At 35.7% G+C, this 26,158-nt stretch overlaps 2 protein-coding genes across 6 annotated transcripts in view; both read right to left on the reverse strand.

Moving 5' to 3' along the window:
- The window catches only part of CEP350 (centrosomal protein 350), a 147,509-nt gene that overhangs the window by 117,141 nt on the left and 4,210 nt on the right, over positions 1-26,158 (reverse strand). For all 5 annotated transcript variants that reach the window (XM_057726102.1, XM_057726103.1, XM_057726101.1 and 2 more), the window contains exons 2-5: positions 4,909-4,994; positions 3,799-3,842; positions 1,914-2,028; positions 905-1,064 (exon numbers count right to left, since the gene is read on the reverse strand). In XM_057726102.1, the coding sequence (XP_057582085.1) occupies positions 905-1,064; positions 1,914-2,028; positions 3,799-3,842; positions 4,909-4,981 (392 nt within the window). In that variant the 5' untranslated portion in view covers positions 4,982-4,994. The remainder of the gene's footprint in view (positions 1-904; positions 1,065-1,913; positions 2,029-3,798; positions 3,843-4,908; positions 4,995-26,158) is intronic.
- Positions 9,419-11,070, reverse strand: LOC130848129 (transmembrane protein 263-like). Its single transcript, XM_057726105.1, has one exon. The coding sequence runs from the start codon at positions 10,710-10,712 to the stop codon at positions 10,431-10,433; it is 282 nt and encodes a 93-aa protein (XP_057582088.1). The 5' UTR covers positions 10,713-11,070; the 3' UTR covers positions 9,419-10,430.

Consider the following 26,158-nt stretch of genomic DNA (forward strand, 5'->3'; position numbering starts at 1 on the left):
TTCCATGACCCAAAAAATAATAGACCCTATTCTGAGTCGCTGATTATTAAACAAGATGGGGGCTAAGAACTGAGTTCTATAGCTTCTCTCTGTAGAGATCAAGACTAAATTCAATTATTTTTACTATCTTGCCTAGACAGCAACAATTCACAGGTCTAAAATTAGCACATGTAGAGAATAAAATGAAGCATAAAATGCTTCAGTCTTATAAAGGGAAGGAGAACTGACCAAAAAACAAACAAACAAAAAAGTAAAGTAACTTCACATGGTCTTTCAGTTACTCACTCATTAAGTATTTACTGAATATGTATAAGTGTGTTCACTATACAATTCTTTCAACTTCTCTGTAAATACGAAAATTTTCATAATAAAATGTTGGAAAAATACTTATAGAATACTTAGTAAAATGACAGGCATTAAGATAATGCTTTGAGAATAAGACAGATTTACAGTCTTTATAAACAAATGTAATGGGTAGATATGGAATCAAAACATAATGCAACATGAAAGTGTTCTAACAGAGGAAGTAAAGAGGAAGGGTTAAATAAGCTGGGGGATGAAGTCGAGTAGAAACAGATATGGCAATGTTTCATACAGGAGGTGATAAAAGAAACCGAATAGTTCGTTTGTAGGAAATATATTTATTACAATGGCAGTGGTCTGGAGTAAATATTACTTCTTCTCTCCAAATATTAAATCTGTAAAAGAACAGAAAGCCAGCATTTCATAATATAAAAGATTTTGCTTTACCTTTTTGGAAAATGAAAAAGGTAATAATACTAGATCCAGAGTGCTATGAAAAACTGAGAAAATAAACTACAATCTTACTATAAATACTACAGGTTAACTCTATTCAATAATTTAAAAATAAGAAAAAACAAAAACAAAACAAAGAAACACCAACCTGTAAGAAACCAAAGGTTCACGAAACTCCACACGATTAATTTTCTTTACATTACTCTCCAGGGTTGTAACTCTGAGAGGACTACGAGATTTCTCTTTCCGTGATTTAGAAGATTTGGAGGTTGGAGCATTAACCCAAGAATCATCCAGGTATCTACCATCTGAAGAAACAGGAAATCTATGAGAACATACGATATAAAATACAACTGTCTCTGAATGTGGCTAGTATTTAAGAAAATAACTTAGGTATCTATTATTTCTGGAATCCCTAGTTGGATATTACACAAGTAGATGGAAAAAATTCAGGTTAAATTACTACAGTAACTCAATCTATAGAGAAAGACTGTATTCTGAGCAAATAATGAAAAATAAAATTCTACATAAAAAATTCCTTTTTGTCAAAGGCTCTCACTCAAAAAAAGAGGCATCAAATAAAAAACAACAGACTCACAGATTAATAAAAAAGAATCACAGTTTTGGTGGAAAGTACTAACCTTGCAGGTTTATCCCACTAATCATAGAACCCCAGAATTAAATATATGAAAGGTAACCAAAGAAAATATTTACACTGTGTCAATTTATGATGGTTTCTATAAGACAGATAATCCAATTTTGATTTTAAACCCCAACAGAAATAATATAAATCCTAACTAAATTTCAAACTGATATACCTGTGAATTTAAAAAAAAGAAAAAAAGAAAAAAGACATATATAACCCTAAAGGCTCAAAATCAAATTCTCACTAACAACAAACGAAAACTCACTATCAAAGGTGATGCAGTGGCGCTAAGTCCCTGATCAAAAGATGGTGAAAACATCACCTACAATCACTGAATACAAGGCTGCTTCATAACTACTTGGTACCAAAGAAAAAAAACTAAATACTGATGAAGCATACAGTCTCTGACAAAGGAACAAGGAAATACATGGAAGTATAAGAAGAAATTAAGTTGAAACAAAACATCAAATAATTAATATATTTATATCTTTGGAAGTAACCTCATACATACCTTTTCTATTTATTTTCCTGGTAGCACTTGCAGAAGATTTCTTGGTATCCGTGACAGAATCAAACACAGCTGTATTCGTAGGGGCTACTTCCAATTTGTTTTCAATGTGTCTGAGCTAAAGTTCAAACACCATCAAAACAAACAGGTTAATTCTGTAAATAAACCAGTTCCCATCAATTTAATTAATTATTTAAAACTATGTAGTCCAACAACTTTCTCCAAAGTAGAAAAAACTCAGGAATGCTTTATTTTAATTTAAAAAAATAGTATTTCCATTATTTACTACTTATGCAATACTAACAACTGGCCCAATGCTGGACAAATTTGGACAAGAAAATCAAAAAGAGTCTGTAGAATATCAAAGAGTTTCTATTTGTCTTGTTGACCTATTTTTTTAATTGTTGAGTTTTTTAAAAGCAGTAAATTTTCTGACTGTATGTTGCATATTATTATGCTATTTTGTGCATTTCTATATATTTTATGCATTTTACATGCAAAAATGAGGAAAAAACAACTCAGCTAGACTAAAATTTAGGACTATTCAAATAGCCACAACTTTCTATAGTTTTATATCTACAAAATGAGTTTGACAATAAGGACAAAATTCACAAGATAGAATTCTGGTTTTCATATACTTTACAATTTGTCAGTTTTTGATATAACCACCAATGATTTTAAAAAGCATCTTCCCCTCACATGCTTATAGGAGAAAACATGAAGAAAACAGAAAAAGTAGAAAAAGATAAAATTAAAATCATCAAATTCCACCACATAGAGATAAAAACTTTGTGTAAAATTCTGATTTATCGTGTTTCAGATTTTTGCAGTGCAATGTACTCACAAAATTGGAATAATCCTTTATATATTAATAATTCTGTACAGACCTTCACCCCATTCATATTATGAACCACTTATCATTCCCTAAAAATTCTTTTTAAAAGCCCATTTTTTTGAAAAACAATTATTAACATTTCAGCTCTGAATTAGTTTAGTTCTAAATTAAACTGGGGTCAAAAACTATTCCTATGTTACAGATGTATAATGCTCATGTAGAAGACAGAAAATATATACTGATTGCTGTATTCATGGGGCCAAAATCTGACTCTGCATTATGACCAAATCGAGGTTATAGTTCCTTTTCCAGATTGATTTCCAAACCAGTTCAAAAGATTAGGGGATGGAAAATACCATATTCAGACAGTAAAGAAATAGATGACTCGATTTCAGGTAGAATACAAAAGACAACAAACAAACAAAATATATTACAACAGTAATTTGCCTAGAGAGCAAACAAAGAGAAAAAGGAAAAGGTCTTCCTCTGAAGAAGCTATGTATCACTTTCCAAATGTGGATGCCTAAACTCCAGACAAGATTAGACAGAACATAAATGAACACAGTTGCCCATAATCATTCTTCTTCAGCAGTACTAAGAGAAAACAGACTGCTATTGCCACAAAAAAGGAGGAGATAAACTCACAGTCCACTCAAAGAAAAACTGTTCCTTTCATTTCCTCTCTGACTCTAAGCCTTCTCCATAGACACAGCTCCACCTTCTCAAATACATTCTGTGTTTTAAATCTTCATCTCAACATACCAATTTGAGCAAATTTATTACAGCAGAATAAATAGTACAAATTATTTTAATCTTTTATATGCCACAGTGTTAATATTCCTGATACTTAAAGTAGTGTCTTAATTATTGTTTTACTATCTATAGTTGTCAGTAATGTTCATTTTGTAATATATAGTATATAACTTCTTACGGAAATGTTTAACCTTACTTTCTTATCACAAAATCACTATTGAAAAAATTTTAATCTATTCAATCATAACAGGAAATCAATTTTAAACTAGAAAGAAATAAACAGAATCTATGATTACTTACAGCAGCCTTGGTCTGAGAAAGTGCATCCCATGATGTGGTTATATCTGTTGGGAAATATTGATATTTACTGAATTAGAATCTCTAAAGTGTACCTTGGAATCTGCATTTTAATAAGCTCCCAAATGCACTGAAAAGTTTGAGAACCACTTTATTAGGCAGAACTACTCCCCCGCAAGTGCTTTATTATATTGAGCCAAAACATGATTCCTCTCCCATTCTATAAAGCCGAGCTTCCCAATATACAGTTCAGAGTTGTATTAGACACTGATCCCATTAATCCTTAGGACAACTGGACTAACACCCCAACCAACACCCATATCAGACATCTCCAACAATAAGCAGTATCCTCAGTTTACCCCAATGAGCTGAACAAAAACAAAATTTAGTACTGTATTGCATTTCATATTCTGAGATGAAAAGATTAGAAAACTACTCCAGACTTCACTCTACTAGTAGAAACAATGGTAATATCTATCTAATCTTTCAGATAACAGCCCTTCAAAAAGTATAAGTCCATATATTTCCCTTGAGTCATTCTTCTCTGGGATAAATATTTTCATCTCCTCTAAATGCTCCTCATGTGACATGATTTCCAGATTCCTCACAAACCCAGCAATCTTGCTTCAGATATACTCCAGTTTGTCAATGTCCCTTAAAAAACATCATACCCTAAATTAAAGTTACCCCCAATGTATCATTAAAAAAAAAAAAAAAGAGTTCAGTGAGACTATTATTTTTGTTATCTGTGCACTACAGGTCTATAACTATATTGGGAGCTATATGATATTTATTGACATTAAGTCAGAATTTGTAAGATATTGTATATAACTAATTTTACATACACTGATTCTTTTTTAAAAAGGATGTTTTCCTTTACAAAAAAAGTTTACTATTGGGTGCCTTTGAATGTAAGGTATCTTATATATGTAAAACAAAATTGAATTTTAAAAATTATTTATCCACTTGTTATAAATCAAAACATATGGATAATTTTCATTTACTGAGTAGCCCAGAATTTTAGGCACATGACCTAAACAAAGCATTATGTTCAGTTCAAAAAAAACCATATCATTTAAAAAGAAAAAAAAAAAAAAAAAAACCAAATCATACCTTGAACAGTATCCATGCTTTGAGAGTTCCTTGGATTTGGTAAAGGCACCTCTTTTGATTTGCTGCTCCTCATCCTTCCAATTTACCTGCAATCACATCATCAGCATTCACTGAAAATCAATATACTATTAGTAAAGAAAATGCCCATCTTGCCTTTTATGAAAGTCAGAAAAGAATTTTGTCATCTCTAAAAGTTATCTCTATATTCTCTTAAGAGTTCCTGATAATCTAATAACTTTATTTTTGCTTGGAAAACTAAACCGTTAAAAATTATATCCTGACCACCTCACATAAACTAGGATAGCTACTATCAAAAAAACAAACAGCAAAAAGTGTTAAAGATGTGGAGAAGCTGAAACTTGTGTGCACTGTTTGTGGGAATGTAAAATGGTACAGCTACTGAGGAAAACAGCTCAGCAGTTCCTCAAAAAATTAAAAATAAAATTATCCTATGGTCCAGCACAAAAGAATTGAAAGCAGGGTCTTGAAGAGATATTTGTATACTCATTTCACAGCACTGTTCACAACAGTCAAAAGGTGAAAGCAACCAAAGTGTCCATCAACAAATGAAAAGATAAGTAAAATGTGCTGTATACATACAACAGAATATTATTCAGCCTTAAAAAGGTGGGAAATTCTGACATATGCTACAATAAATGAACCTTGAGAACATTATGCTAAGTGAAATAAGCCAGTTACAAAGACAAATACTATATAATTCCACTTATATGAGGTACCTAGAATAGTCAAAATCACAGGGACAGAAAGTAAAATAGTGGCTGTCAGGGGCTAGGGGAAGGGAAATAGGAAGTTATTGTTTAATGGGTATATTGTTTCACTTTAGCAAGACGAAAAGAGTTTTAGAGATGGATGGTTATGATGAAAGCACAACAATATTAGCGTACTTAATACCACTAAACCGTAAATTGAAAAATGGTTAATATGGTAAATTTTATGTTATGTATATCTTACCACAATAAAAAAAATTAAGAAAAAATTATGACTCAGAGAAAGATCATGACCTACTTATGCTGACGAAACAGCTTGATGACAAAATTCTGTTATAAAAGTCACATAAAAACACCAAGTTTGGAAAATGTAGAAGGGGAAAAAACATTCCTGCTCCTAAAATCCTAACACAATCATTAATATCCCTTCTGTTGGGGACTTCCCTGGTAGCACAGTGGTTAAGAATCTGCCTGCCAACGTAGGGAACATGGGTTCAAGCCCTGGGCCAGGAAGATCCCACGTGCCGCGGAGCAACTAAGCCCATGTGCCACAGTTACCGAGTCTGAGCTCTGGAGCCCACGTGCCACAACTACTGAAGCCCACACGCCTAGAACCCGTGCTCTGCAACAAGAGAAGCCACCGCAATAAGCCTGCACATTGCAATGAAGAGAGAAACCCCCACTCACCACAACTAGAGAAAGCCCATGCACAACAACAAAGACCCAACACAGCCAATAAAAAATAAATAAATTTATATATATATATAAAGAGATCTCTTCTGTTCTCTTTTTTTTTTTTAACTGTAATCACTGTAATTCCAATATTGTATTTACAATAGCCAGGACATGGAAGCAACCTAAATACCCATCAACAGATGAATGGATAAAGAAGATGTGGCACATATATACAATGGAATATTACTCAGCCATAAAAACGAATGAAACTGAGTTATTTGTAGTGAGGCAGATGGACCTAGAGTCTGTCATACAGAGCGAAGTAAGTCAGAAAGAGAGAAACAAATACCTTATGCTAACACATATATATGGAATCTAAAAAAATGGTACTGATGAACTCAGTGGCAGAGAAAGAATAAAGATGCAGATGTACAGAACAGACTTGAGGACACAGGGAGAGGGGGAAGGAGAAGCTGGGACAAAGTGAAACAGTAGTATTGACATTTATACACTACTAAATGTAAAATAGCCAGTGTGAAGCAACTGCATAACACAGGGAGATCAACTCGATGATTGGTGATAACCAAGAGGGGTGGGATAGGGAGCATGGGAGGGAGGCTCAAGAGGGAGGGGATATGATGATATATGTATAAATATAGCTGATTTATTTTGCTGTACAGCAGAAACTGGCACAACACTGTAAAGCTATTATACTCCAATAAAGATCAAAAGGAAAAAAAATTCCAATTTATATCCTACTTAACTGCTGCACATTTGTAATGGTTTTTAGAATACATCCACAAATTCTTTGATACTCCTTTCTTCAAGAACCGGAGCTTAATTTTCCTCTCACTGAATGTAGGCTAGACTTCGTAGTTCACTTTAAACAAATCAAATGTGGGGGAAGTGACAACATGACTTTCAAGACTAAGTCACAGGGACTTTCTAGGTGGCGCAGTGGCTAAGAATCCGCCTGCCAATGCAGGGGACATGAGTTCAATCCTTGGTCCGGGAAGACCCCACATGCCGCAGAGCAACTAAGCCTTGTGTGCCACAACTACTGAGCCTCTGCTCTAGAGCCCATGAGCCACAACTATTGAGCCCATGTGCCACAACTACTGAAGCCCATGCTCCACCAACAGGAGAAGCCACCGCAATGAGGAGCCCGCGCACCACAATGAAAAGTAGCCCCCGCTTGCCACAACTAGAGAAAGCAACGAAGACCCAATGCAGCCAATTAATAAATAAATTTATTTAAAAAAAAGACTTATGAAGTCATAAAAGGCATTGCTTGTTCTCTCTCTTTTAAGGATCCAGCTGCCATGTCATGAGGACAGTCAAGCGGCCCTATGAAGAGGTCCATGTGGCAAAAAAAACTGAGGTTTCCTGCCTACAGTCATATGAGTGAATTATCCTGGAAGTGGAGTTACCTAGCAAGAGATTATCAATAGAATATTATATCTCATTTTCTCCATTATAAATAACACTGAAATGAACATGAATGTTTCCTCATTTGGATTATTTACCTAGAACAGGATCTACAAAGTGTGCTAAAACTGAACTAAAGAATATACAGACATGTTACTCTAGAGATCCAATGTTGAACTGTTTTTCAATTTACAATATTATGAACCCATCAGTTTCATTAATATATTTTATTTTTTTTTCCTTTAATACAAAAAAATTTATTCAATCATCAGTTTTCATCTGACATTTCACTAAGTACAGGATTCATAATGTCAACATTATTAAATCAGTCATTCAAGTGGGTCACACAAGTTCATCCCCATTGTGCCAAATACCCACTCAAAAAATAAGCTGAATAACAGATGCCTCCAGGTGTATACAACAATCTTAGTTTCTTGAAGTGAACTAGTACAGGTCAAATTGCTACTCTACGAAAATAAACTGGAAAAGACTCAAGTGTACAGCTTTACATATTATCAAATGGCAAGTTCATTTCAACAAGAACCTCTACTGCTAACTTCATTTGTACAAGTTCTCTGCTATCATTGCAAAGCCTCTCCTGAACGAAGTTATAGTTTAAAATTTAAAACAAACTTGATGAGATAAAATGCACCAGGTGGCTTTTCTGTAGCAGAAAATAATTACAACCATTTTTCCTCAAGCAATTTTAAAGACAAGTAAAGTTGGAAATAAATATTCAAGCATACAGTAAGCTAAAGTCTATATTTAGAAATTCAGGTACAAAGCACAGCAGAGCCTATGAAGAGAAGATACTTTAGAAATATAAACTAGCAATGAAGCAATAATTTCTTTCAAATAGCAGGAAAAAAGTTCTCCAATACCATTGTTTCGTGTTCATCCATTAATTTTGGAGTTTGTTTTTTTTTAAATCCCCTTTGCTAATTATGACATTTGATCACATATACCAACAAATGTACCTTAAATCATACTGGATGAAATAAGCAACAATTTAATTTCTGATTAATTTAACTCCCTAAAATGTCTTTCCAGTTTTGTATATGGTAGAAAAGTTCAGGAATCTTTGTGGATTTGCTTAAATCCCTGCTAGTATTTACGAATGCTTTTAAAAGTTAAGTTTTTTGTTCTTCTTATCCACTTGTTGATCCACATTATTAATGTAAAACTCTCAGCGGTTTGCAAACAAACACTTAAGCTTTGGGTGTTGGAGTGTTCTGTTTTAAGTTCTCAGGAATGCTATCTTGACTGACTTACTCCAGAGCATCACCTCCTTTCTTCCACTTGCTCATTTAAAAAAAAAAAGTCTGCAAAATGGTGGCAAATTTCCCAGCTTAAGGAAAATTAAGATTTTTCAGGCTGGGATTAAACCCTTAGTTAAGAGAAATGCCAAATATATATGCCACTTTTAAAATTTTTATGAAACTGATCATGAAACAAAAACCAAAAAGATGAATTCCCTGCCTGAAGTTGACTTGAAAATGGTACAAAGTCTATAGCTGCTTTAAAAGACTGTAAGATAACATTTTAAAAGCCTGTCAAGCATTGAAAACACTTACATATGTCTTACATTAAAAACTAATCTATGGAGTCCACTCCATTCAATTTAAAAGTCAGCCCCCACATATCTGTGGTTGCTTTTACTGTGTTTTTTAAAAGGAGTATTGCTAATAATTTAATCCATCCTTGAGACAAAATAGGTGTTAAGAACTTTTATATCTTGGGATGCTTTAGGGAATTCTCAAGAACTTAAAATGATTTATGTTTTCCTCCTTACTATGAAACTCCTTTAATGTAGCTTTTGACCAGCAAAGAAATGTTCCATAGGCACTGTGAGGTTTATTAATGTTGGAGCATGAACCCAGGTTGAAGCATACAATTTGGTTATAACTACTGACAGTTAACAAGCACTATCTTATCTGCTGAGAGCAAGAAATGCCTTTAGCCCACTAATCCTGAGATTCTTGAGGGAAAATGAATTTCACAAACAACTTTTGAAAGAATGCATATATAATAATAATCCTAAGAACTGCACATATTCAGGGTATTAGAAAAGATGCTTTCTTTTGTAAGGCATCAATGATTAAATTAATATAATGCATATCTAACAAAAGACGGTTAACACTCATAAAACCATGAATCTTTTCTTTCAAACTTCTCTAGTTCCTGCTACTTTTACCATCTTAAATAAGAAAAGAATGCCTCTTGGTCTAATCTACTATGGTTATTAAAAAAACTAAGACATCTGAAACTATTAGGCACATCAAAGGTACAGTTTATGTAGTTCAAGGTTCCCTTCTTAAGGGGCAGATGAGTTACCTGGCACATTACACATATGGAACCGTAAAGATCATCCACCAAATTCAACTTTCACATTTTTAGTTAAACTGAAAGACTTATATAGTAAATATTCAAATATACCATATCTTCAGTTACAACTGAATAAGTGTAACATTTTACCAGATAAAAAGCTGGAATTTAAGTACGAGAAACCTTCATACACTGTGCTAGTATTGGTCTCTTCTTTTTAAACAAAAGCCAGTCAGTCATCAATACTTTCAACACAGCAGTTAGAAGATAAACGTCCAAAACAGGTGACTTGGTTGTAGTCCATAATTTAGCAATTCAATGCCACTGGCATCATAATGCTGTGGAGAGCAAGTGTATCTCCATGTTTTAGTCAGATTTGTCTTTCTTCTTTCCTGTTAAGGGCACTTTGTTTACAACAGCAGACCCAACAGCTGTAACACCTCCAGCCACAGCAGACACGCCCCCTTTCACCATCCCTATTCCCATGGAAGGCACAGTTGTAACAGCTGTTTTGGTCACCTCCAGACTCTTTCCACCAATCCAAGCCACACCACCAATGGTGGCGCCAACAGCTCCCTTTGTAACACTGAAGATACCCCCAGTCACACGGGACAGCATGCCTGGTTGCTGCTGTGGGTGATCTTTCATTGAACCTTCTGGTGGTTCATCACTAAGGTATGATGGGATTTCTTATTGATTTTTATCTGTCTGATTCATGATCTCCGCTGGGTCGGGGGCCAGCGGCGGGGCCGGGCGGAGGAGCGGGCAGCACCGAGGAGGGCTGAGGAGGCCTGAGCGGCGGGCACAGCCCGGGGCAGCTGCGGGCTCCGGAGACGCCTCCTCTGGCTGTGGAGCCAGAAGACACGGTTGGCGACGGCGGCCTCTGGCTGCGGACGTCCATTAATATATTTTAATATTAACTATGTTTTTTACTTTTGCTGATTACTAAGGAATATTAATTATATTCCATTTAGGGAGGAAAACCGTTGCTTTAATTTGAAATTAGTAGATTGCTAGCAGGACTAAACATTCTGCCATAGATCTTAATCTTAGTTCTTCATCTGTGAATTATCTTTTCTTGTCCTTTGCCCACTTATCTACCAGGATATTAAAGTTTTTCTTATTGATTTGCTGAGTTCTTATATCATAAATATATCAAACTTTTCTCATATTTGATAAAAATAATTTTTTTCAATGTCTGTAAAGGTAGTTTAATATGGTGAATATTAAAGACCCTAATTTAAGAAAAGGAAAAGCCTGCCTACTAAGTTAGAACATGTAAAACTAAAGGTACAATTAATTTTTAAGAGAGTTATTTTCACCTATAGTAAACAACCCTGGTCTATAAATCTCTCAGAAAAAAACTTCAAAAATGTTCTAAAAGTAAAAATCTTCATAGATTATATAATATGACTCAAAGAAAAGTCAATCTAGGTTTTTAAAAAACAGACAAGGATAGTAGAAAATCTAAAATCAACAAATATGCCAATAGTTAAAAATTTTTCTAACCATAAAAACTTTAATCAGAGCTACCAACACAGTTAGAAAAAAAATTAACTCACTTTACTCTCCTTCTCATAAAGATACTTCTGGTCCAGCTAAGTGTCAAATGATAACTAAACAAACCTGAGTTATTCTACACTACTAAATAATCTGTCAATGATATAACAAAAGTTTTCTTTGGGCAGACCACTTTAAAACTAAATACTAAAATATATAACAATGATCAATTTTCTAATGAGAAGGAGAAACAGATTAAATAATCAAAACCTGCATATACATCCATAATCTCTAAGTTTAGAGGCTAATGCTGATAAGGCTGAGACAGTGTAGATTAGTAAAAAGAAAGAATCTATCTGCTTCAAAATAAAACCCTATTAATAATCAATCATCTTCAAATGCAAATGACTAAATATTAGGAGTGTGACATTTATATAAAATTTCATCCTGTAAATACATCATAGTATACTCACCATTTAACAATAAGAATGAACTAATTACAACTACATACAACCATATAGTTAAACATCACAAACATGTTAAGTGAAGAATGCCAGAAACTAGTGTACATGCTGTATAATTCCATTTTATAAAATATCAAACAGGCAAAATTAATCTACTGTGTTGGAAGTGAGGATAGTCATTTCATATGTTTTTTGGGGGGAGGGTGACTAGAACTGGAGCAAGGAAGGGCTTGTGAGGTACTAATAATATTGATTTGGGTGCTGACTTTATGTGTGTTCCGTTTCTGAGACTTCATCAAACTGTACATTTATATACTTTTTCAATGTATATTATAGTTCAAAGTATTTTCTTTTTTTAAAATTTTTACTGGAGTATAGTTGATTTACAATGTTGTGTTAGTATCAAGTGTACAGCAAAGTGAACCAGTTATACATATACATATATCCACTCTTTTTTTAGATTTTTTTCCTATATAGGCCATTACAGAGTACTGAGTTCCCTGTGCTATACAGTAGGTCCTTATTAGTGATCTATTTTATATACAGTGGTGTGTATATGTCAATCCCAATCTCCCAATTTATCCCTCCCCCCTGCAAAAGTATTTCCAGATAACATGAAATAATTATATCTTGGCTTAGATTTATAATTATATTTTTAATTCAGTTCCATAATACATCTAGTATCATGAAGAACCTTAATTTTTCAATAACCCACCTTTCAAAATCCCTGGTTACCACATGCCCAATAAGTGAGTGTTATTTAATAGACTCTATTTAAGTAGGTCTGTTCCTCATTTAAGAATATATAATATACATATCATCATTTTCTATAAAAACAGAAAAAAGAAACACTGAAGAATAAGTACAATGAAAAAAGTCTCTTCATAGAAAGAAAAGAATCTAATCTGTCAAAACTCTTGCTATCTTATGCAGTTCCATACAAATTTTAGGATTATTTGCTCTAGTTCTGCAAAAAATGCCATGGGTATTTTGATAGGGATTGCATTGAATTCATAGATTGTTTTGGGTAGTATGGACTTTAACAATACTGTTTCTTCTAATCCATGAACATGGTATCTCTTTCCACTTATTTGTGCCGTCTTCAATTTCTTTCATCAATGTCCTATAGTTTTCAGAGCAAAGGTCTTTCACTTCCTTGGTTAAATTTACTCCCAGCTATTTTTTTTTATGCAATAGTAAATGGGATTGTTTTCTTAATTTTTCTTTCTGAAAGTTCATTATTAGTGGATAGAAATGCAACAGGTTTCTGTATATTAATTTCATATCCTGAACCTTTACTGAACTCATTTATTAGGTCTAACAGTTTTTTGGTGGAGCCTTAAAGGTTTTCCATACATAGTACCACATCATCTGCAAATAGTGACAGTTTTACTTCTTCCCTTTCAATCTGGATGCCCTCCCCGCCCCCCGCCCCCCCGTTTTTTTTGCTTGTCCAATAGCTGTGGCTAGGACTTGCACTGCTATGTGAATAAAAGTGACAGGTGTGGGCATCTTTACCTTGTTCCTGATCTTAAAGGAAAAGCTTTCAGCTTTTCATTGTTGAATATGAAGTTAGCTGTGGGTCTGTCATATACAGCAGGGGTCCCCAACACAGACTGGCCTATTAGGAACCGGGCCACACAGCAGGAGGTGAGCAGCGAGATGGCTAATGAAGCTTCATCTGCCACTCCCCATCACTCGCATTACTGCCCAAACCATTTCCCTCCCCACCTCCAGTCTGTGGAAAAACTGTCTTCCACAAAACCAGACCCTGGTGCCAAAAAGGTTGGGGACCACTGATATACAGTCTTTATTATGTTAAGGTATATTCCCTCTATATCCACTTTGTTAACAATTTTTATGATTAATGGATGGTGAATTTTGTCGAATGGTTTTTCTGCATCTATTAAGATGCTCCTGTGATTTTTATCCTTCATTTTGTCAATGACATGTATCATATTGATTGATTTGCTGATACTGAACCATCCTTGCATCTCTGGAATAAAGTTCACTTTATCATGGTGTATGATACTTTTAATGTATTCTTGAATTAGGTTGGCCAATGTTTTGTCAAGGATTTTTGCATCTATGTTTATCAGCAATATTGGTCTGCAATTTTTCTCTCTCTCTCTCTTCCTCTCTTTTTCTCTTTCTGTAGGGTCTCTGTCTGATTTTGCTATCAGGGTAACGCTGGCCTTGTAGAATGATGTGAAAGCATTTCCTTCCTCTTCAACTTTCTGGAATAGTTTGAGAAGAACAGGTGTTAACTCTTCTTTAAATATTTGGTAGAATTTCCCTGTGAGGCCATCTGATCCTGGACTTTTGTTTTCTGGGAGTCTTTTGATTACTGATTAAATGTCACTACTAGTAATCAGTCTGTTCGAATTTTCTATTTCTTCATGATTCCATTCCTAGGCATCTTCCTGTCTAGCTTCTTGTTCTCAGGCAACCTCACACAGTTTCATGGTTTCAACCACTTCCTAAACATCATCATATTTCTGTCCTGGATTGTTCTCTGAGCTCTAGACCCAAGTTTTCAGTCTATTTGATGGTCTATCTCCAAGTTCAACTGGCACTTCAAACTTATCAAGTTCAGAACCAAATTCATTATCATCTATTTTCAAAATTGTTCATTCTTCTTGTTCTCTTAGCAAATGGGCTTACCATGTATCCAGCTCAACTTTGACATTCCTGCCTCTTCCTCACTCCATCATTTACTGAGTTACCAAGTCAATACCAACTTTAAGATGCTTCTCTGTTATGATATGCAAAATACGCCTCCACAAAGCTGCCGGGAAAAAAAAACTTTTAAGATATTTCTCTAACTTCTCTCTCTCTTCCCCTTCCCTCTGTTAGAGCATCATCTTTAGCCTAAATTACAGTAAAAACCTTCCTAAATTATTCTGCTTCTAATTGATGCTCCATACTGCAACCAAAGTTATCTTTCTAAAACAGAACCAACAACTCTACTCCTATAACTCTTCAATGACTATCATCTATGGGATAAAGCAGCAGTCCCCAAGCTTTTTGGCACCAGGGACCAGTTTCGTGGAAGACAATTTTTCCACGGATGGGGGGCGGGGGATGGTTCAGGCGTGAATGCAAGAGATGGTTCCAGCGGTAATGCCAACGATGGGGAGTGGCAGATGAAGCTTCGCTCACTCGCCCACCCGCTGTTCACCTCCTGCTGTGCAGCCCAGTTACTAACAGGTACCGGTACTAGTCCACGGCCTCCAGGTTGGGGACCCCTGGGATAAAGTTCCAAATTCCTTAGCATGATGGAAGTTGGATTCCTTCACAACTCTAATTTACTCTTACCCTTTGCTATCACCACTGTATACCAATTGTTCCTGTCAAATAGCTATACCTAGCACACATTCTCAACACCTAGAAACTTTCATTATATCCACATCTTTTCCTAAATTTTCTACAGCAGTAATACCCTTTAAGGCCAAACTCTAATGTCATCTCCTATTTAACTTCTTCCCAGGCTGTCCCTTAACAGAATTACTACTTCATCTGTTTCCCACAGCATTCTGTTCACTTTTTATACCCCTTATCATCACACACACACATAAAACCAGTCAGTTAGTCAATGAAAATTTCACTGAGTACTTAATGCTGACAATTTAGTGAGAGGAGACACATATCAAGAAACAGCAACAGAAAAGAATAAAAAGGAATCAAAGGCAGAGCTGCCAGTGAAAGGACAAATAGGGAAGGGAGTGAAGTAAATCATTAGAAGTGACAAGCAACATGATCACAGAAGCAGAAGAGGTGGTTAAAAAGCCAAGCTAGGAATTCCCCGGTGGTCCAATGGTTAGGACACCGTGCTCTTACTGCTGAGGGCCTGGGTTCAATAATCTCTTGCTGGGGACTAAGATCCCACAAGCTGCAGCGTGGCCAAAAAAAAATGTCAGGATAGAAAACTACTCATAAGAAAGTAAGAGAAACACAATTAACATACATCACTAGGCCAGTAAGCTGGGGAAAAAAAAGAAATGGGAAACAAAGGAACGGAATTCATATACTATTTCGCAAGTAGCCTGTAAGAACATATGGTAAAATAAACTACAAGGCACACACACAAAAATTGACCTTGTTGATGATAACAGGGCAAATAGGAGGGCTACAGATGGCCATATAATAAGTTAAATGTATGATTCCATGGAAACAATGAGAGTCATTTGATAAAAGCACGTCATCGTTAATGTGCAATGAATCAGAAGACTGGAGCAAAAGACAATGCTATTGCTCTGGCTATAATCAAGTAAAAGCCTTATTACAATTAGGTCAAAAAAACAGTACTAGAACTATGTATAAACTGTATTTGGGGTTCATTTATTCACTCTCTGGACATGAACAAGGTAATGAGCAGTTAAACTGAAGCAATAGAACACTGCCATTGAGATTCCCTGAACAGCAGAAACTACTCAGAAAGGGAAGACATCTCCCAGCTACTCACCCTGAGCAAAGATTAACTACGAGACCCTTGGCTTCGACCTCACAAAAAACTTTAGTGCTTCTTAGAGGGGAATGGTATAGCCCCAGCTAAACAAATTCTTTGCGGGAATTATTAGAGGGGTACCACTGCAAACTATCAGGCTACAATTTGGCAAACACACCTGCCTTGTTAAGAATTCCGTGTCTATTAGTAATCAAGTTTCCTGATTCTGGAAGTATGGTGATGTTGTTGAGTGCCCATCCTTAACAGACCTGAACTCTGACCTATACTGAAACCCAGTAACAAAAATTCCAAGATGCAAGAGTCTCCAATGGACAGTAAGAAGGCACAATCCTAACATGGAAACTGAAATAACTGGAATAAAAAATCTAGGCCCACTGTCCTAGATCATATTCAATTAATTCAATCAGGAAACAATATATTCCTTCTCCTAAAACCTATACTATACAATTCCTTCTCCTAAAATCCCAGGTAAAAGTGAGCTGAAAGGGGGAGGTATACTTTTTTTTCTCTATTATCCTCTCCAGTTCTTTCACTCACTAGTACAGTCTCATTTAAGAAAATCTGCTTAAAATTAGGGAAACATTTATATTCATTCCCTAAAAAACAAATATAGTATATCCTCTTCAAACTTTAATAGTATATTGTGCTGTTTTTCCCACTCACCTATTTTCTTCTATATTTTTCCCTTACTTCATTTGCCATATTAATCTCTTATCTGACTTCCTCTCCTTCCTTCCTCACCTTTAATTTGTTTCTATATCTAGTACTCATATTTATACCATACATCTTTGTAATTAACTTTTCTAAGTCTCTGTGACTATACCTACAACATAATAAAATTTCTCTCAAAACTCAAAAAGACCTTTACCACACTGAGATATACAATATAATCATATATATATACACACACATATATATGAATACACATTTATTGAAACAATATGAAAATATGCTTGGCTTTTTAAAAAATTTGAACTGGTATTAAGGATAATGCACAAAATATTAATCTTAAAATGCCAGTATAATATGTCAAAATGCACCTTTAGTCATAAAGTCATCATATCTGCTAATTAATTTATGGCAAATAAGTACACAAAGAAAACATCCTTTGTATTTAAATATCTTTTAAATATAATACTTTAAAATCATTACTCCCCCCACTCAACCTCTGCAGCTAGTTTTTAAGCCTACAAAGATAACCCCTCTCAAATAACCCATACCTACATCCCCAATCATTCCCACTACAAGTGAGTTTCAGAGCAGCCACACAATGCCTTTCTCCAAGCAGCTGCAGAGTTCTTATCTCCTGAGCATGCTTTCTCAAGGAGCTCTAGAAGGAGAAGCACCTGGATAACATGTTAAAAACAGAAATGCCAAGGTCAAACGTGGTGAATACTGCCAAAAGGCCAAGCAGGTTGAGGGCCTGTTATTTGAAAATGCCCATTAGGTTTAGAGATAAAGAGGTCTCTGGTGATTTTAGTGAGAGCTAAATGTGGAGAAATGGGGGTGGCAACAACACAGGAATTGCTTGAAGAGTGACTGAAAAGTATCTTCTAAATGGAAACTGAATGTATTCAATCAATTTTTTTTAGGAGTTTGTGAAGTAAAAAGAGAGCAGTAATGGAGGAGGGTGCTGGGTTGAGGGATTTTTGTGTTTGCTTTAAGTAAGAAGACTTGATTAAGTATAAATGCTGATAGCAAGAACCTCAGAGAGGGAAGGGGACTAGAGACACACATGAGAGAAAATATAATTGATGGTTGAAGTTTCTTGAGAGAACCTGGAGGTGAGGAAATCTTGAAACAGGTGAAGTATTCTCATGGTTCCTTTCTTATAAGTTATTTTTTCTGTTCTTTTCTCATTCTCCCTATTTATGAACACTTGGCCTGCATAATAAGAGGGAAAGTTAAATGGTACACGTAATTCTTTTAAATTTCTCAGCTCTGGGTATTTTTCTCTGTGCCTTTGTATTTCTCTTATGAGGTGAATATTTTAGCAATGCATGAAGTGTGGACTCCTTATTGGCTTTAAATTATGTTTGCTATCAAGTAAATAGTTCTTTAAAGTCACATCTTTATTTGATTTATAGGTGTTCCTGCTTTTCACTTACATCACTTTTAACTGCTTTTTTTTTTTAAGAATTTTTATTGAGATACAGTTAACATACAATAAACTGCATATACTTAGAGTGTACAATTTGGTATCCCAAATCTCCCAATTCATCCCCCCCCCAACCCTCCTGGCTTTCCCCACTTGGTGTCCATGTGGTTGTTCTCTACACCTGTGTCTCCATTTCTGCCTTGCACTTCCTCCTTCATAGTTGTTAGCATTTGCCTTATGAATTGAGGTGCTCCTATATTGGGTGCATATATATTTATAATTGTTATCGCCTCTTCTTGGATGGATCCCTTGATCTTTATATAATGTCCTTTCTTGTCTCTTGTAACATTTTTTATTTTAAAGTCTATTTTATCTGATATGAGTATCGCTACTCCAGCTTTCTTTTGATTTTCATTTGCATGGAATATCTTTTTCCACCCCCTCACTTTCAGTCTGTATGTGTGCCTAGGTCTGAAGTGGGTCTCTTGTAGACAGCATATATATGGGTCTTGTTTTTGTATCCATTCAGCCAGTCTGTGTCTTCTGGTTGGTGCATTTAGTCCATTTACATTCCAGGTAATTATTGATATGTATGTTCCTATTACCATTTTCTTAATTGTTTTGTTTTTGTTTTTGTAGGTCCTTTTCTTTTCTTATGTTTCCCGCTTAGAGAAGTTCCTTTAGCATTTGTTGTAGGGCTGGTTTGGTGGTGCTGAATTCTCTTAGCTGTTGCTTGTCTGGAAAGCTTTTGATTTCTCCATCGAATCTGAATGAGATCCTTGCTGGGTAGAGTATTCTTGGTTGTAGGTTGTTCCCTTTCATCACTTGAAATATATCATGCCACTCCCTTCTGGCTTGCAGAGTTTCTGCTGAGAAATCAGCTGTTAACCTGATGGGAGTTCCCTTGTATGTTATTTGTCGTTTTTCCCTTGTTGCTTTTAATAACATTTCTCTGTCTTTCATTTTTGTCAGCTTGACTACTACATGTCTTGGTGTGTTTCTCCTTGGATTTATCCTGCCTGGGACTCTCTGCACTTCCTGGACTTGGGTAGCAATTTCCTTTCCCATATGAGGGAAGTTTTCAACTAGAATCTCTTCCAATATCTTCTCAGGTCCTTTCTCTCTCTCGTCTCCTTCTGGGACCCCTATAATGTGAATGTTGGTGTGTTTAACATTGTCCCAGAGGTCTCTTAGGCTGTCTTCAGTTCTTTTCATTCTGTTTTCTTTATTCTTTTCTGCATCAGTGATTATCACCATTCTGTCTTCCAGGTCACTTATTCGCCCTTCTGCCTCCGTTGATCTGCTATTGGTTCCTTCTAGTGTATTTTTCATTTCAGTTATAGTGTTGCATATCTCTGTTTGTTTGCTCTTTAATTCTTCTAGGTCTTTGGTAAACTTTTCGATCTTTGCATCCAGTCTTTTTTCAAAGTCCTGGATCATCTTCACTATCATTATTCTGAATTCTTTTTCTGTAAGGGTGCCTATCTCCTCTTCATTTAGTTGTTTTTCTGGGGCTTTATCCTGTCCCTTCATCTGGGACAAAGTCCTCTGCTTTTTCATTTTCTCTATCTTTCTGTGGCTGTGGTTTTCAGTTCTGCAAGACGAAATACTGATACTGCTTGATACTGCTGTCTGCCCTCTTGTGGAGGAAGCTATCTAGGAGGCTCGTGCCTGCTTCCTCATGGGAGGGACTGATGATGGGTAGGGCTGGGTGGACGGAGCTCAGTAAAGCTTTAATCTGCTTGTCTGCTAATGGGTAGGGCTGTGTTCACACCTTGTTGGTTGTTTGGCCTGAGGCCACCTAGCGCTGGAGCCCACAGGCTCTTTGGTGGGGCTAACGGCGGACTCTGGGAGGGCTCACACCAATAAGCACTTCCCAAAACCCCTGCTGCCAGTGCCCCTGCCTCCTCGGTGAGCCACAGCTGACCCCCACCTCTGCAGGTAACCCTCCAACACCAGCAGGTAGGTCTGGTTCAGTCTCCTATGGGGTCACTGCTCCTTCCCCCTGGGTCCTGGTGAGCATACTTTTTTGTGTGCCCTCCAAGAGTGGAGTCTCTCTTTCCACCAGTCCTGTGGAGGTCCTGCAATCAAATCCCGCTGGCTTTCAGGGTCTGATTCTCTGGGGATTCCTCCTCCTGTTGCTGGACTCCCGGGTTGGGAAGCCTGATGTGGGGCTCAGAACCCTCACTTTAGTGGGCGGACTTCTGCAGTATAACTGTTCTCCAGTTTGTGAGTCACCCGCCCAGCATTTATGGGATTTGATTGTAATGTGATTGCGCCCCTCCTACCGTCTCACTGCGGCTTCTCCTTTGTCTCTGGATGTGGGGTGTCTTTTTTGGTGAGCTCCAGTGTATTTCTGTCGATGATTGTTCAGCAGTTAGTTGTAATTCCGGTGCTCTTGCAAGAGGGAGTGAGCGCATGTCCTCCTACTCCGCCATCTTAATCCTATCTTCTGTTTTGGTTTTTTATTATGGCTTAACTGGATTCTTTTTATATCATTTTTCATAGCTTTAGTGAAATTGTGCTTCCATTTTCTATGGCAAGTTAGAGTCATCCTTAGCTAACTTTTAGAAGTTAGGTGTCTATCCCTCCCCCATCACCACTACCCACTGCTTTTGCAGCCCTCTCCTTCCCATACATACACATATGCCATTTTTATTTTTGAGCCATTTGTTGGAGCTTTCATTTATATTTTACATGATGCAAAGAGAACCCTGTCAAATGTAGTTTCTTTTTTAGTCCTTATGATATCTGACTTTAGTCTCAACAAAGCAGTATTGTTCATTTACGCTTTGACTTTTACATGAAACAACTTATTTCTCTACTACATACCAGTTAAACTCACTGTAAAATGGACACTAAAATAAAACTCTTGAGTCAAATAAACAACAAAAATATTCTTAAGTTTTCTGAAAATTAAGTTTGCAGTATAGTAACAAGACAAAGTGCAATACACTGATATAGATCCTATGTTATTGGCTTCTGAAACTATGGTCAGATCTTATCTCTGATAATCTAACCCACATAACCAACTGCTTATTCAGAAATCTCAAAGGCACATCAGACTCATCATCTCCAAAAGCCAACTCATGATTATTCCCAAAAAACCAAACTTAAGGTATTCCCTATCACACTCCAGTTGCACAAGCAAGAAATATCCACAAGAGGTGACTGATTATACTGTTATGACCTCTAGGATCCTTTTCCCCTTTGAATTTAATACTCTATACCACCAGTTCTCAGAGGGTGGACCAGGCATCTGTGAGGGTCTATGAGACTCTTTCGAGGGTGTCTTTAAAGTCAAAACTATTTCCATGATAATATTAAGACATTATTTGTCTTTTTCATTCTCATTCTCTTGGGAGTGTGTATAGTGGAGTTTCCCAAAGGCTCCATGACATACAGTATCACAACAGATTTAATACAGAAGCAGATATGAGAATCCAGATGTCTTCCATTAAGCCAGGTATTAAAAAGACTTGAAAAATGGCAAACAATGCCACCCTTCTCACTAAATTTTTTTTTGTAAAATATAGTTATTTTTTATTTAAAAAATTATGTATTAATATGATATGGGTTTATGGTTATTTTAAATAAACTAATAAATATGTTTAAAGTCTCTAATATCATAATTATGAATAGATACAGCCCATATAAAAGCTCTTTTGAATTTTCAATAACTCAAGAGTTTAAACTGTCTCGACACCAAGAAGTTTGATAAACGCTGATCTATACCTATCATATATATATATACACAAATAAGATAGGACACTTTGAAATAGCCAATTCTCAAGTATCTTCTAGCAGCAAATTTTCCTTTCACATTTATTGACAGTGCTCTCATTTAGTCACACAGACTCATTCAGCTCAATTATTTATTGGGCTCCTACTATGTGCCAGGTACTGGGGATAAAAGATGAAAGATGACTTTGTTCTAGCTCTCCCAGAGTATCTTCCATATCTTTGCCTCATTTCTCTCAACTTTATCATACCCTGTGCAACAACCATCTCTGCCTGAAAGGTTGAGAAGAAACAACCTTGCAACATTCATACTATCTAGTCTCAATATAAAATGGACAAATTTAGCAGGGACCAGGCTAGGAAAAGTGGAAAACAATCCAGCTCTAAATCAGACCTACTACACTGTTCCATGTAAATTCTCAAAATCACCAATACTCCCATAATATGGTATACAAAAACAAATGACCTGAGAATTAGCCTCACCTCTTTTTACATATAAAATACAAACCTCAACAACTACTTTTACCAATTAAGAATGACCTCCTATAATCCAGGAAATCCAGAAGAAACTGTAACATTTAGTACCAGTCTGGCCTCTGGAACATAGAAGGCTGGGTAGGGATGACAAAGAACACAATTTCCCCCACTGATGTGAAATGAAGAACTAAACTAGAGCCAAATTAAAGGTACCCCTAGTCTTTCACTTAAAAAACCCTAAAAAAAGAGGAGCCTATACTTTCTTTATCCTCTATCTAGTTATCCTGAATATTTACTCTTCTCAATTAATTTCAAGGAATATATCCCTATAAAAGTGTCTTATACTGCAAGTCAGGATTATTTTTTGCCCTAAAGTATGAAATTTTCACTACAAAATCTTCCCTGATACAGAAGAAACCATTAACACTGGTTAACACTGAGGAGAGACAGTGAGGGTCTGAGAAAGGAAACAGATTTTCCAGTGGATATGTTTTTGAATTTTTTAAAGCAGATGCATTTATCATGTTTTGAGGGAAAAACAAGGAAAAATAATTTTGAAAAGTTTCCTTCAACGTTTGATAACTTAGCTAATTTAGAGGCTGTTAAGGAAACAAATACAACAACTTTTTCCTTGGTTGGAAGTCTCTGACTCCTTGACACAGTGTAGTTGCTCCCACTTTATCTTTCCTCTTACCTCCCTACCCCCATACTATTATTTACATATCTGTCTCTTACCTGGGACTGTGGGGATGATGCTTTATTCCTCTTTATATCCCTAATCCATGCACAGCACACACTAGGTGCTCCAGACCTGTTTGCTGAATGATGGTCCCATTGATAAGTCTCAGAACCCAATTCTTTAATGCAAACAGGGCTTAAAAAAAACCCCACATGTATTTCATATAATATGAAAAGGTTAACCACTGGTAAGCAAAAAGTTTCTTTCATGGTAACATGTAAAAAAATAATAAGTAAAATAATAGTTATATGTGTGCAGATGCATTTTATGTAGTAAAATAAACCCAAAACTAAAAACAAATTCTTTAATGAAATACTCTTATTTTATAGATTTAGACATGAAAATCATGAATGAAATGAAACCTGTTAAATGAAGCCAGTGCTATTATTCACGAATGATTTTTAAATCTAGTTCTTAAAAGGGAGAGATGCCACAATTCCAAAGTAGCTTTTAAAAGTTCACTTAAAACAACAACAAAAATTTTAAGTGGTTAACTTTTTTAAAAATCACCTAACCCCAAACTTATCAAAGATAAATCCGATTCTTCTGGTTGCAAAAATATCCTTCCATCTATAAAAATGTCTCCTTTACATCATTATTTCTCTATAGAACTTAAAATGATTCATCATACAAGAAAACATAGCATCTACACAAATTTTCAGAGATGGATCTACATTGTATAAGTGTAGTCCAACTTCATTTACAACTAATCAGAGAACAAAGTATATTAGAGATGGAAGTTAGGGGTCACCTAGCCTCATGTTTTTCAAATATGTAATAATGGTACCATGTAGTAGATCAAAAAGAATCAATCTGGTAGGTTGGAGCCTGCATTTTTTAATGAAACCAAACAAAACTGAATTGAAAATATCAGGGTGTATTGAAAGCAGCAAGGGTATTTTTTAAAGTGAAACTTTCATTTCATTTTATATATAGATATATACGTAGCTATGTATATTATGTTCCCATGGAAAATCTATTTTTTACTGTGGGTGTCCTAGTCAAAAGAGTTCAAGAGGCTCCCAAGCTTTCTCAGTTCACAGAACCTTTAGTGTCTCAGTAATTTTTTCATAGTGCCCATAGGCCAAAAAAATACCTAACAGTTCCATTTATTAGGTATTTAGGTCCATACAACCTAATAAGTATTTACGTCCTAACAACTTAGTAGCAGCTTGAAAAATACATATAAATTAAAGGAAGTACTTAATTACTATATAACCACAATTACTTACTAATGGGATGTGTGCACCTAATAGACATTACATAATTTCTCAAACCTTGAAATCACTTTGGACACGGCTACTTTCATTTACTGTTTCACACTGATTTCTGCACAGAACTTTCTTTTAATCACAGCAACCCACCCAAAACCTTAGCTTTTTGAAGACATAATTGTCATCAAAAGGAATGTAGCACAACCTCATGCACAGTACCTCAAACTAATAGTTTGAGCAGTGGTCTCACAGATATCAAATATCCCACAGATAACCCACAGCTGCCAAATATTACAGCTTCCCTCAGAAACTTAAAAATATTCTACAGTGCCCATGTGAGTTTACTATGGTGCTCCCAGGTATCTCATGGCTTGGTCTGGGGATCCCAGGTTTAAGAAACACTGATCTAGCCTATGTGCTTACTCTGTAAATTAAGAGATAAGACTAGCTAGAAGAAGAAAAATACATTCATTAGGAATTCTCATAGATTAATTTTAACCTTCCACCAATAAAAGTTCTGAAAGAGAATCTAATCATGTGATAGGCTATGGATGAACTCCGCAGCTCTCTGAAACACTGTATTCAGAAATACATTATAAGGACTTCCCTGGTGGTCCAGTGGTTAAGACTCCATGCTCCCAATGTAGGGAACCCAGGTTCGATCCCTGGTCAGGGAACTAGATCCTGAGCACTGCAACTAAGAGCCCACATTCCTCAACTATGAGCCCGCATGCCACACCTCAGACCTGGTGCAGTCAAATAAATAAATAAATATTTTTTTAAAAATACATTATATGACTGTATAATAGAAGAAAAATTCTGCCTCAATATTTTCTTTTTCAGAAAAAAAAGTTTCGAAAATGATAAAAGTGGAACTTACAATAAACACAAAAGTGTCTAAAGTTAAAGAAAAGGGGGGAAGTCATCCACTCTCCCAGCAATAAATACAGCTAATAGTTTAATGTCTATCCCTAGAGAGCCTTTCCTATGCATATATAAAATCAAAGTCAAACTACATTTCTTTGCCTATGCGTTTATTTTTACACTGAATCATATTCCACAGTGTAGTGCAACTTATTTTTTTTCACTCAATATTACATCATGAATATTATTCCTTGTCAGAATATAATAGTAACTGCAAATACCTATGTGGTGCTTACTTAGGGCTTAAATATTAACTCGGTTAATTCTCACACAGCACTGTCAGGTGAGAACTATAATTATATCCACCTTATAGACGAATTTAAGTAACTTGCCAATGGCATGGTTAGGATTTGAACCCAGAAAGTTGGCTGCATTGTCCCTGTGCTCAAAGAAACACTCAACTACCTCTCATGAAGTACATATAGCTATCCCTCCATCTGTTAACAAGTGCATTGTATGTCACAGCATA

The sequence above is a fragment of the Hippopotamus amphibius genome, chromosome 3 (assembly GCF_030028045.1).
Source record: "Hippopotamus amphibius kiboko isolate mHipAmp2 chromosome 3, mHipAmp2.hap2, whole genome shotgun sequence".
Taxonomy (NCBI): domain Eukaryota; kingdom Metazoa; phylum Chordata; class Mammalia; order Artiodactyla; family Hippopotamidae; genus Hippopotamus; species Hippopotamus amphibius.